Source organism: Copadichromis virginalis, linkage group LG12 (assembly GCF_057382275.1).
Source record: "Copadichromis virginalis isolate Kocher_CV1m ecotype Utaka linkage group LG12, C_Virginalis_male_GT1.1, whole genome shotgun sequence".
Classification (NCBI taxonomy): domain Eukaryota; kingdom Metazoa; phylum Chordata; class Actinopteri; order Cichliformes; family Cichlidae; genus Copadichromis; species Copadichromis virginalis.
Genome location: NC_140629.1, coordinates 7,897,703 through 7,910,828, shown reverse-complemented (window position 1 = coordinate 7,910,828; position 13,126 = coordinate 7,897,703). Strand labels below are relative to the sequence as shown.

General features: G+C 43.4%; 1 protein-coding gene across 1 annotated transcript in view; it reads left to right on the top strand.

Moving 5' to 3' along the window:
• Positions 1–13,126, top strand: part of gcn1 (GCN1 activator of EIF2AK4) — a 29,425-nt gene that overhangs the window by 13,821 nt on the left and 2,478 nt on the right. The window contains exons 30-54 of the mRNA XM_085474584.1: positions 70–140; positions 318–483; positions 576–770; positions 865–1,111; positions 1,228–1,349; positions 1,445–1,559; positions 1,790–1,969; positions 4,504–4,724; positions 4,839–4,907; positions 5,071–5,209; positions 5,295–5,491; positions 5,661–5,803; positions 5,896–6,013; positions 6,113–6,328; positions 6,445–6,609; positions 6,807–6,968; positions 7,064–7,156; positions 7,248–7,391; positions 8,089–8,358; positions 8,506–8,619; positions 9,133–9,363; positions 9,460–9,653; positions 11,110–11,224; positions 11,532–11,628; positions 11,946–12,094. Coding sequence (XP_085330710.1) covers positions 70–140; positions 318–483; positions 576–770; positions 865–1,111; positions 1,228–1,349; positions 1,445–1,559; positions 1,790–1,969; positions 4,504–4,724; positions 4,839–4,907; positions 5,071–5,209; positions 5,295–5,491; positions 5,661–5,803; positions 5,896–6,013; positions 6,113–6,328; positions 6,445–6,609; positions 6,807–6,968; positions 7,064–7,156; positions 7,248–7,391; positions 8,089–8,358; positions 8,506–8,619; positions 9,133–9,363; positions 9,460–9,653; positions 11,110–11,224; positions 11,532–11,628; positions 11,946–12,094 — 3,933 coding nt within the window. The remainder of the gene's footprint in view (positions 1–69; positions 141–317; positions 484–575; positions 771–864; positions 1,112–1,227; positions 1,350–1,444; positions 1,560–1,789; positions 1,970–4,503; positions 4,725–4,838; positions 4,908–5,070; positions 5,210–5,294; positions 5,492–5,660; positions 5,804–5,895; positions 6,014–6,112; positions 6,329–6,444; positions 6,610–6,806; positions 6,969–7,063; positions 7,157–7,247; positions 7,392–8,088; positions 8,359–8,505; positions 8,620–9,132; positions 9,364–9,459; positions 9,654–11,109; positions 11,225–11,531; positions 11,629–11,945; positions 12,095–13,126) is intronic.

Sequence of the window (13,126 nt, the reverse complement as noted above, 5' to 3'; positions counted from 1 at the left end):
GATTTTTATTGCTGTAACAATGTAAGTTTGTTTTGATCGGTTCTTTCTTCTCTTTTTTTCCTTCTAAAGAGACCACCACCTGTGCTGGATGCACTGGGCAGAGTCATCTCTGAAGCCCCACCTGACCAGTGGGAGGCCAGGTAATTAAATCTGGGTCTGATGGAATTTAAGGAAAGAAAAAAAGCTCTGAGTGCCACACAGTTCTGTATTACCCAAATGTAAATGATGGGAAAACATCAGGACTTAAGAAGTGTTCCTAAAGACTGTGGTTGAATGCAGTGTTGTTCTTGTGCGCTGATTATATTTTTTATTCCCAGGTGTGGCATTGCTCTGGCTCTGAACAAGCTCTCTCAGTACCTGGATGAATCTCAGGTCACCCCTCTCTTCCTTTTCTTCGTTCCCGATGCTCTGAACGATCGCCACACTGATGTGCGGCGCTGCATGCTGGACGCCGCCCTTTCAGCGCTCAACACACACGGCAAGGTAACGCTCAGTTCTATTTTTCTAGACGTTGTTTTCAGACAGCTATGATTTCTGTATTCCTCGGCATCTCATGCGCCTTCCTTATGTGTCAGGATAACGTGAGCTCCCTGCTGCCAGTGTTTGAGGAGTTCTTGAAGAACGCCCCGCAGGATGCCAGCTACGACTCTGTGCGTCAGAGTGTGGTTATTCTCATGGGCTCCTTGGCCAAACATTTGGACAAAAACGACCCCAAAGTCAAACCCATTGTGGCCAAGCTTATTACCGCACTCTCTACACCATCACAGCAGGTAAAGGCCTACTTTGGCTCCTTTTCTACCCACTCAACCTGTACTACTCCGATTTTCACAACGTCATCTTGTGTGGTATGTCGTCCTTCACCAGGTCCAGGAGTCTGTTGCCAGCTGTTTGCCTCCTTTGGTCCCCGCCATCAAAGAGGATGCTGCAGGGATTGTTAAAAACCTGCTTCAGCTGCTGCTTGAGAGCGACAAATACGCAGAGAGGAAGGGTGCAGCGTACGGGCTAGCTGGACTGGTCAAAGGACTCGGGATCCTGGCGCTTAAACAGCAGGACATCATGACCACACTTACTGAGGCCATCCAGGATAAGAAAAACTTCAGACGCAGGGAAGGTCAGCAAGAATTCATGAGTCATTGAACTGTCTGGTTTTGATTCATCCTCTTTATACCAGATGCCACCATTATTAGCACAGCTCAGAGTATCCGGTTTATTTTTGGTTTGTTGCAGGGGCGCTGTTTGCCTTTGAGATGCTGTGTAACATGTTGGGAAAACTGTTTGAGCCCTACGTGGTCCATGTGCTGCCACACCTCCTGCTCTGTTTTGGAGACGGGAACCAGTATGTTAGAGAGGTGAGCAGGCAGGTCGTGTTGTTGTCTAAATATTAGTTGTTGGAGACTTTTCCTCAAGTGGGACATTTTACCACTCCTCCTGCTTGTCCTCCCAGGCTGCAGATGACTGTGCCAAGGCTGTGATGAGGAACCTGAGTGCCCATGGGGTGAAGCTGGTCCTGCCCTCCCTGCTGGTGGCCCTGGAGGAGGAGTCTTGGAGGACGAAAGCAGGTAAAGCGCATCTTCAGTCAAAGGGTGTCACAGCAGGTCTTGAATATAGTGATGTATTTAGAATGGGCTCTAGTTTTTTTTAGCACACACACACATGTAACTAGAGAACAGTAGTTACACGTGTGGTTTTCAGCTGTTGTAACAGCACTGAAGAGTTCATAAATGGGTAATAATCAGTCTCAGTCAGATGACTACTCCAATCCCGTCGCTCACCCCTCTTGTTCCTGCAGGTTCTGTGGAGTTATTGGGTGCCATGGCTTACTGTGCACCCAAGCAGCTGTCCTCCTGCCTGCCCAGCATTGTGCCCAAGCTGACGGAGGTGCTGACTGACTCCCATGTGAAGGTGCAGAAGGCCGGCCAGCAGGCCCTCCGACAAATTGGCTCAGTCATCCGCAACCCAGAGATCCTGGGTAAGTGATTCAGTGTCTTGAGGCACAGCTGCCAATGCAGAAGGCTTGTTGCTCATAGGCAGTCATAAAATATGGACCCAAAGAGGATTAAGAAACAGAAAATCTGAATATTTCCTTTGTCTTCATTCAGAAGCTACTGTTTCAGGTAGTGTCGATGAAGAGCAAATAAAATGAAAGCTATACTCTGCTGCAATGAGTTTAATCCTTTTTTAACACAGGAATGCATTCCTAAATTTGAATGCACTTTTTCGAGTGGAAATATTGCACTTTCCCTTATTTTGTCATGTATACTTTCCAACAGTGAATGCTAAGCTTTAACCTGCTCAAAGTTTCAAATGAGGTCAGTGTACAGCTAATCTCCGTGAGCCAAAACTTCAGCCCAAAGCATGAAAAGCTCAGCTTCAGACAGTCCTTTTGAACTCTTTGCGTGATAATAATGAGAACAGATATCCTTAATCTCAGAGCACTGAAGCCCACCCACCTGTTAAAATCTGCAGTTTGCAAGTAGAAAAAAATCATCTGAGGGGCTGCACCAAATACAGTCTAACAATAAAAACAGAATGTAAATAACCATAATTGGCTCACTCTAAAATATTTAGCCAAAAAGGTTTGTTTTGTTCTGAGTGACTGGAACAAATCATCTCAACAATGTCTAGTACATCTAGTACAACACCTTATGATATGACGAGTTGCATATTAATTTAATTCAGTTTTATTTATACAGCGCCACATCACAACAACAGTCGCCTCAAGGTGCTTTATTTTGTAAGGTAGACCCTACAATAATACATACAGAGAAAAATCCAACAATCATACAACCTTAAGCATGCAGTTATTCACCCCTTACTTAAGATGCCCGGCTCAGATATTTCAGTAATGTCAAACTTTAGACCCATCTCTAAACTTCCTTTTCTGAGTAAGATCTTGGAAAAGGTTGTTCATACTCAGCTGATGGATTATCTAAACAACTCTCAAATGTTTTTCAGTCCGGCTTTAAGCAGTTTCATAGCACAGAGACAGCTCTCATAAAGGTTATGAACGATATTCTGGTAGCGACGGGCTGTGGTAAACATGTGGTGCTTATACTACTAGATATTACTGCTGCATTTGACACAGTGGATCACGACCTGCTGATCTCTCGATTACAGCTTTATGTGGGCATTTCTGGCTTTGCACTCCTGTGGATAAAATCATACCTGTCAAACAGGAGCTTCTGTGTTAAGTTGGGCTCGTCATTGTCCTCTGTGGCCCCTCTGCCATGGGGTGTACCACAGGGATCTATTCTTGGGCCATTACTGTTTACATTGTATCTCCTGCCGCTGGGTGCAATCTTTCGTAAACACAAAGTTTCATTTCATCTATATGCTGATGACTGCCAGCTTTATTTTCCTTTCAGTCATTCTGATAGCTCCCCAATTAGACTCCTGCTTGATTGCCTTAGTGATGTTAAGTCATAGATGGCTCAAAACTTTTTAAATTTTAATGAACGTAAAACGGAAGCAATTCTGTTTGGCCCGAATCGTTCCTCTGATATCCCTGATGTTGACCTTGCTGCTCTGACCCCTCACCTGAAGAGCTCGATTACCAATCTTGGGTAAAAATCGACTCTGCACTTACCTTTGATGGCCACGTGAATGGGGTGGTGAAATCGTCATTCTATCAACTCAGGCGTCTGTCGAAGGTTAAACCTTTTCTTTCAAGGCGTGACTTGGAGACTGTTATCCACGCTTTTATAACCTCACACTTGGATTATTGCAACTCCCTTTTAATAGGGGTTGGACTGGGCACTCTGACATACCTGCAACTAGTACAGAATGCTGCGGCACGGTTTTTATCTGGTAAAAGGAAATTTGAGCACATTACTCCGGTTCTGGCCTCCCTGCACTGGCTTCCAATTGAATTTAGGATTCATTTTAAGGTTCTTTTATTGGTTTTTAAATCTTTAAATGGTCTGGCACCTGCATATTTGTCTGATTTGCTGAAGCCCTATGTCCCCACTCGTTCGCTCCGGTCAGCTGAGCAGCTGTTGCTCTCAGTCCCCAAATCACGGCTGAAACTGAGAGGAGACCGAGCGTTCTCTATCGTGGCTCCTAAGCTTTGGAATAATCTTCCTCTTCACATTAGGCGATCGACATCAGTGCTGGTTTTTAAATCCAGATTGAAAACGCATTTTTATTCACTGGCTTTTGACTCAGTGGTTGACTGACTTTAATTTACTTATATTTTATTGTTTTTGCTATGTTTATTATTGTATCGTATTTATTATTATTATTATGGAATCTATTATATTTCTATTGTTCAGCACTTTGGTCAGCCTTGTGTGTTTTTAAAGTGCTATATAAATAAACGATGATGATGATACGACCCCGTATGAGCAAGCACTTTGGCGACAGTGGGAAGGAAAAAATCCATGTAAACAGGAAGAAACCCCCTGCAGAACCAGGATTAGGGAGGGCGACCATCTGTAATCTACTGGTATTATACCAGTGGTAGGTACAGTAATGCTAACAGCTAAGTTTGTTTTTCTCTTCCAGCTATCACCCCCATCCTATTGGATGCTCTCACCGACCCGTCCAGGAAAACCCAGACGTGCCTGCAGACGCTGCTGGACACCAAGTTTGTGCACTTCATCGACGCCCCCTCTCTCGCCCTCATCATGCCCATCGTCCAGAGAGCCTTCCAGGATCGCTCCACTGACACTCGCAAGATGGCTGCTCAGATCATTGGAAACATGTACTCGCTCACTGACCAGAAGGTACACGGGGATAAGCGAAATATCAGAGTAGTCCATTCAGTAAAACTAGTGTTTTCCAAAGCTTTTTCTTAATGATTTGTTTGCTTTGTTTTTGTTTTCTTCTGCTCCTTACAGGATCTGTCACCATACCTACCCAGTGTTATTCCTGGACTGAAGGCCTCCTTGTTGGACCCGGTGCCTGAGGTGTGTTTAGTATTCTTAAATAATCCTGTATGTATGTAGCTGACGATGAAGCAGCAGTTCACTCCGTGTTTTTTTTTTTTTTTTTTTTTTTTTAACTTCATTTTATCTCCTCTCATTTCTTCCTTTCATCTTTTATCATGTTTCCTTCTCTTTCCCCCTTCAGGTTCGTACAGTATCAGCTAAAGCCCTGGGTGCCATGGTTAAGGGGATGGGTGAGTCCTGCTTTGACGACCTGCTGCCGTGGCTCATGGAGACGCTGGCCTCTGAGCAGAGCTCTGTGGACCGCTCAGGAGCTGCACAAGGTGGGTTCTTCTCTACTCTGTCCTCGTGTTTCTGATTTGTGCTCAAAGCCAAGAGCTCAGTGGTTTGTGTGACGGTCTTTTTCAGGTCTGGCTGAGGTCATGGCTGGACTGGGAGTAGAGAAGCTGGACAAGCTAATGCCAGACGTAGTGCAAACTGCCAGCAAGGTGGACATTGCTTCCCACGTCAGAGATGGCTACATCATGATGTTCATCTACCTGCCGCTCACTTTTGGAGATAAATTTACTCCCTATGTTGGTCCCATCATCCCTTGCATTCTCAAGGTACTGGTTACTAAGAGCTACTTACTGCTAAGAGTAAAACATTTTAAAATCACAATGAATAATAATATAAAAACGTTTCTTTTTTTGTATAGCTATTTTCAGTTTTTCACTGTGTATCGTGTTCACGTACATGTTTCACTGCAGCCTCATGCTCTCTCTCGTCCACCAGGCGCTGGCCGATGAGAACGAGTACGTGCGAGACACGGCACTGCGAGCCGGCCAGAGAATCATCAGCATGTACGCTGAGACCGCCATCGCACTGCTGCTTCCCGAGCTGGAACAAGGACTGTTTGATGACCTGTGGAGAATCAGGTCAGATAAATGCACGGTAACATGTTGGCAGTTCAATAAATGTCACTCATAGAGCTACTGACCTGCTGACTCGTGCCCTTGTTGGTTTATAGATTCAGCTCTGTGCAGCTGCTTGGCGACCTGCTGTTCCATATCTCTGGAGTAACCGGAAAGATGACCACAGAGACGGCGTCAGAGGACGACAACTTTGGAACTGCTGCATCCAATAAAGTATGAATATGTATATATTTTTTTTCTCAGCAGTTCATTTTCTATTAACTGATATTGGTTGAATTTTGTTTGCTGATCTTTGACCTTTACCCCTCTCAGGCTATCATTAGTGCTCTGGGAGCTGAGCGTCGTAACCGCGTCCTCTCAGGCCTCTACATGGGCCGTTCAGACACCCAGCTCGTGGTTCGACAAGCTTCTCTCCACGTGTGGAAGATCGTGGTGTCCAACACCCCCAGAACTTTGAGAGAAATCCTCCCAACCCTCTTCACACTCTTGCTGGGCTTCCTGGCTTCTACGTGTCCTGACAAAAGAACAGTAATGCTTGTTTTTCTTTAACTCTTTTCATGATCTCTGGTGTTTCTGTTTGGCTCTTGACGTGAAAGTAGTCATACAGAGCTTTTTGTTAACGTCATTTGTCTGCACGGTTTTAGATCGCTGCTCGGACGCTGGGTGATCTGGTGAGGAAACTTGGAGAGAAGATTCTCCCGGAGATCATTCCCATCCTGGAGGAGGGCCTGCGCTCTGACAAGAGCGATGAGAGGCAAGGTGTCTGCATCGGCCTCAGTGAAATCATGAAGTCCACCAGTAAAGACGCTGTGAGTCACACTGCTGTTGTAACACACATTTTTTCCGCACGTTTGTAATTATTATAGCTCGTGGGATTGAATTAGAACTTTTACAATGATTTTATTTATTAAAAATGGTTCTGAATCAAGCAGTGGGGCCTGTTTTAGCTTAAGCTGAAAATTCTAGTAAACTTAAAACCTTAAATCTGATGACACTTGTGTTGCAGGTGCTTGTTTTCTCTGAGTCACTCGTCCCTACAGTGAGGAAGGCTCTGTGTGACCCTCTGGAGGAGGTCCGAGAGGCTGCAGCCAAAACCTTTGAGCAGCTCCATGCAACCATCGGTCACCAGGCGCTGGATGACATCCTGCCTACCCTGCTCAAACAGCTGGTGAGGGAGTGAGGGGGAAAATGTAATATGAAATCTGTAGGATTTAAGAAGCTTTGCAGTCTAGTCTATATCTCATACCGAACATGTTTTTGCAGGATGATGAGGAAACGGCTGAGTTTGCTTTGGATGGCCTGAAGCAAGTCATGGCAGTAAAGAGTCGTTCTGTGCTGCCTTACTTGGTTCCAAAGGTAAAGCATCACACGTGATTTCCTTTTTAAGGCCTTTATGTCATTTTTATGTTGTGTGACTATAATCCAGTGTTCTCTGTGCTTCTGCTAGCTGACTGCTCCTCCTGTAAACACCCGAGTACTGGCCTTCCTGTCTGCTGTGGCTGGAGATGCTCTGACACGTCATCTAGGAGTCATCCTCCCTGCCCTGCTCTCTTCCCTCAAAGGAAAACTGGGAACAGAGGACGAAGCACAGGTACAACCAGCAATCTCCAAATATAAAGCTTCCCTACTGATTCTGTTGTGTTTGAGGATTTTGTTAACGTCCTTTAGTCAGATTTTTCGTATTTGCTTGTTTGTTTTTTAATACCATACCACTCCTGTATATGTTAACTTTGTAGTATTCTGAGACAATACTCCAGCACTACTGCTGTTGCCCAGTTCTGCTCAGTAGCTTCTTCTATTTTAAATCAACTGGAGAATTAAAATCCTTCTTATCTGCTAAACAGGCCATATGTCCTACTTTGATTTCCTCTTATTGTCATTCAAAATGCAGCTGCAGACGTACCAGAACACCATGTCTCCCCTCTAGGCTCAGATTATTTTTTTCCCCTTTTTAAAGCACAGCTTTGACCATCACCAGGTTAAATCAGTTACTATCCAGTCTGTGGTCTCCCTGTCTTTTAAAACCTTCTTAATTTATTTCAAAACATTTTGTACACAAAGGTATTGGCAGTGATTTAGAAAGAGCTGCAGTTTTGTGGTGTAAATATTTACAACGCATTTAAACCCTAAAATACTTTTCAGATCTATGCGAGAAGTGAGCTCCATTAAAATGTCATGGTGTTGCTTCTATTAACTCTGACTTTTTAGTGGTTATTTTACTGTGAACACTGCATATTTTAAACTGCCTTTCTGAATGATATGACTGGATGTTGTTACCTTTGCACCAGGAATTGTGCAGCTGTCAGACGGTGATCCTTTCTGTGGAGGATGAAGTGGGCCAGCGGATCATCATAGAAGACCTGCTGGAGGCCACACGGGGCACCGATCCTGGCCTCAGACAGGCTGCCGTCACCATCCTCAATGCCTACTTTGCTCGCACCCGACTGGACTACAGTGCCCACACACGCACGCTGCTGTCAGGCGTCATCCGCCTTCTTAACGATTCCAACCCAGAGGTTTTGTCTCAGAGTTGGGACACCATCAACTCCATCACCAAGGTGTGTTCCTATAAAAATTTCTTTCCATTTGCATGAGCTTTCATAGTCTAGTACAAAATATGTTAGTAAATAAAACAGTGGACCTTTTGATTGTTTTTAAATCAAAGGTGAAATGCAAACTCACTGTGGCTTTGATGTGTTCTTTAGAAACTGGATGCAAGCAGCCAGCTGGCTCTAATCGACGATCTGCATCGAGACATTAGATCAGTAGCCGGAGACGTGAAGGGTCAGCACCTTCCTGGTTTCTGTCTGCCCAAGAAGGTAAGAGGGCAGCGCCTGACACAATAAACACTATTGCTACATTATTACAGCATGGTGATGTCATTCTACAGCAGCTCATTCATCCTATTGAGTTCTTGTTCTGTCAAGTGAGCAGAGCTTTGAGTGGGCACATTTGTGACATGAACTGTGTCCACATAATTAGAAACTCATTAATAGTGATCATTCACGTGGAGGTCTTTCTATTGATTTGCTCAATAAGAGCGGGCACTGCAATGGGCCAAGTGTGTTTTAACCTGGCTTACACACTTTCAGTAACAATCTGATTTTAATGTTGTTTAGTTCTTCAAAAAAGCAAAGTACCACATGTCCACTGGATCCAGCTTTCAAAAGTGTTTATATCATTGTGTATGTATATTACCTGTGGATTCTTGACTGTTCAGGGAACAAAAAAGCAATTTCAATATGCCACCAATTAAACATTAATTGGGAAATGTTGGTTTCTTTCAGCTCTGTTCAGTTAATATTTTTATTTTTATCTCGATGCTTACATAGGGTGTGACCTGTATCCTGCCAGTCCTGAGAGAAGGTGTCCTCACTGGCACCCCTGAACAGAAAGAAGAGGCGGCTAAAGCATTAGGAGGGGTCATCAAACTGACGTCTCCCGAGGCTCTGCGGCCGTCTGTAGTCAACATCACTGGACCTCTTATTCGTATCTTAGGAGACCGCTTTGCCTGGACTGTGAAGACTGCTCTATTAGAGACTCTCACCCTGCTGCTGGCAAAGGTCTGGTGGAAGACAAAATGGCCAACCGTACCTCTCCAAAGCTGGTCAAAGTTTCTGTCAGAAGGCTCTAACCTTTGCACTGCGTTCCTCCTCCAGGTGGGCATAGCCCTGAAGCCCTTCCTGCCTCAGCTCCAGACCACCTTCCTGAAAGCCCTGCAGGATTCAAGCCGTGCTGTAAGACTGAGGGCAGCAGAGGCTCTGGGTCAGCTGGTTTCCATCCACGCCAAGGTCGATCCACTCTTCACTGAGCAACTCTCTGCAATTCGCAATGCCGAGGACTCTGGAGTCAGGTTTGTGTGCAGTCTGGTATTGTTCAGTACAGAATCAGCAACAATAAACATCCCCAACAGAATTTTCAAAATGTGTGAGCCTGTGATGTTAATATTTTAAATCATTTTATCTCCACAAATAGAGAAGTTGAAATGTATCATCTGATTAAAGATGCTGCTTTGTCTTAATGTTACAAGCACAGACTGGGAGCCATTAGTCTGAAAATGTGTGTATGAAGCATAGCCTGTATATTAAAGAGGGCAGTTCACTCTATTTTGGAATAATCATTTAGACAATAGAATATGCTGAGAAAGCATTTACATGCTAATTACTGCCAAACACCAGAACCAAACCTTCAGGGCACAGAGCACAAACTTCAGGATGGACTGAATCACCCAGAAAGTCATTTTATTTGTCACTTAATTTCAGCATGAAGACTCCCAAAGGCACCATGAGCACAAAAAATATGGAGAAGTCATAAATTGGGCACACCAGCTGCCAGTACAGCTCTTTATATTGGCACACGTGTCATTGAAAGAATGATTTTTTTTATTTTTATTTTTTTTAAACCTGGTGGAGCCTTGTTGTATCCTCAACATTAACTTCTATAAAGTAGACACAACAGTGTTTGTGTTTTGTAACTTTTTTGCTCTAATAAGGAACATAAAGAGCATTTATTTAATTTATCGGTAGGCCTAAATTAGTGACCAGTATTAGCTATTTGCCACTACCGATCTCCTCACTGATAAAAATTAAATAGTAAAGAAGAGGCTGGAGAAACACTCTTCAGTTGTGTTGTGGGTGCTGACATTGCACAGTTTATCCATCAGAGGGCACTCTGTAGCGTCACTGTTTGCAAGAAATGCGACAACAATCTGATCTGAGCAGTGTCGAGCAGAGCGCAATTAATAAGTACACATATCAGATGTTAGGAAAATCTGCTTAAGAAGCATAAGCAGTAATAATATCAGCCAATGATTTAGAATTTGGGATCTTTTTATTTTTTTCTTAAATCATCAAATATTGGTGTCGGTCCAAAAACAAATCCTTTATCGGCTGGCCTCTGCTGGCTTCAGTTTTCTAGTTGCTGCTTGGTTTGGAGTCAGTTTTAAAGTCTGAAACATTTCTCCCAAAATATTATTAACTAGAAGCTGATAGTGCAGCCTGACACCAGCTTAACTCTAAAAAGTGTACGATGGAAGGAGAGCCAGAGTACAGAAATGCAAATGTGTTTGGATTTATCTTTAAAAAAATAGTTCCTCATTACATCCTTTGTCCACCAGAAAGCACTGACAAATTTACTACAAATCTTCTATCATATTTCTGGGAAGTTGAGTTTTAACATATAATTAGCAAAAACTGTAGTTTGTGCTGTGTGTTTATATCCAAAATACAATATCTGCTTACATGTTTTTACATGAAATAAAAAATATTTGCTTTTGTCTTTTAGTTTAATTCTCCTGTTTGTGTTCACAGGGAGACTATGCTCCAGGCCTTAAGGTTTGTCATCCAGGGAGCCGGATCAAAGGTGGACCCAGCCATCCGCAAAAACATCACCACCACATTGCTAGGCATGTTGGGACATGACGAGGTATGACGAGCAGCCCTCAAAGACTTCTTTTGAATGTGTTGCAACCCTTTTTTCCAACCCAGAACCTGCAGTAGCTACTGGATGCATAAAGTAATTAGCAGTGAAGTACGTGTATAAGCAGATTTCAGAGTTATTCACAAGTAGAGTTTCCTCTGTGATCTCAGTAGAAAAACGGAAGTCAGACAAAGAGGATGTGGTTTTCTAAAAAGGTGGTTTTAGTCTTCGTGTCAGTTTGAGAATAAATGACACACAACCTGTCTCTGTCTGGCTGTCTTATTGGTGTGTGTGTCTGTGTGTGCACTTGCAGGATGCAACTCGTATGGCCTCAGCCGGCTGTGTTGGTGAGCTGTGTGCCTTCCTGTCAGAGGAGGAGCTGAAGAGTGTGTTACTTCAGCATGTCTTAGGTTGGTATTTGTGTGCAAAGTTATTTTACACCTCTCTCAGGATCTCATTGTAAGTGTGTGTAGGGTTGCTTTGTCATTGTGACCATCATCAGATGTCCTTTTTCCTGCTCATTGAGTTATAGAGTGAAATAATTATAGCGCTAAGAAATTTGAAATTTAAAAAATCCTTTTATAAAAACATTTAATGTATGTTTGTCCAGTGTATCTGCATCAAAAAAAGCTTCAGCTTGTTATTGTCTGCTGCTGTGTGCTGCATTATTTTGTGCGTTAGCCGAGCAGTGATGCCACGAGCTCATGAACGGTCTGCCTCTCTTTAGCCGACGTGTCTGGTGTGGACTGGATGGTGCGTCACGGTCGCAGCTTGGCCCTGGCCATCGCCGTCAAATCTGCTCCCGGGAAGCTGTGTGGGAACGAGTACTGTGACACTGTGACAGAGACCATCTTGGCCAATGCCACCGCTGATAGGGTGAGCAGAGAGTTTACTCATAGATACCCACAGGGAGATTGGAAAACAGTAGAAATAGTTGCCATTTTGGGAAGTGTGTTGTGATTTTGTTGTGGTAATGTCTCTTGGAAACATCAAGGTAACACAGTCACTTCTGAAAAACACCAGATCAAAAAATATATTTCAAACCACTGTTAATAAACCAATGTACTCTTTTACTATAAGGATTAAACAACTGAGATGTGACAGGCGGTAATGGAAAAATCACCGTAATGCCTCGCAGTAAGGTGTCACCAGTACAGCTTCCACTCTGATTCTCCAGGTTTGAACTCTGAAGAGTTGGACCCCTTTCCTCCACAGGAATCCTCCATAGGTGTTTTCACATTCATGTCATTGTCACTGTTCAGCGGCCCCATATAACCATTGTCATGCATGCCTTCAGTATAGAAATACTTTTGTATAAAACACTCTGAGTGCTGGAGTAGAGTAGAAAAGCGCTGTATATGAACCGGTTCATTCACTATTACCATACATCATAATACAGTGATTCTGTGATACTCTGTACGTCCAGATATTAAGTAACATAAGAAGGAAAAAAATATCCCCGCACACTCTAAAAGGAGGAATCGGGTATCTGTTTGCTGCACTGTGGTGGTGTCAGTGTGTGTTTGACTACTAACTTTTTATAGAAGCTACTTTTGGCTCCCTTAGTAGCAAGGGGTCATTTGATTTGGCAGATTTTGACACCGGGTGTGCTTCCCAGTGCAACCCCAGTGTGTGAAGCACTATGGACCTGCTGTTATTACATTTTAATAATGTTCCACTTGAATTAATGAGCTCACTGATTTATTTTCCTGTGCATGACACTATTTTAAACCTATGTGTTTCTTCTTCATCACCATAGTTTTATTTCCATTAATGAGATGGTGTCTGTGGTTAGTCAGATTAGTGGAGAGCACCTGTTGTTTTAATAAAAAATATCAATATTTGGTTGCAGGCTATCAAATAGCGAAGCACCAAAAGTAAGTGAAAGTTAGTCACTTCATCTGGATA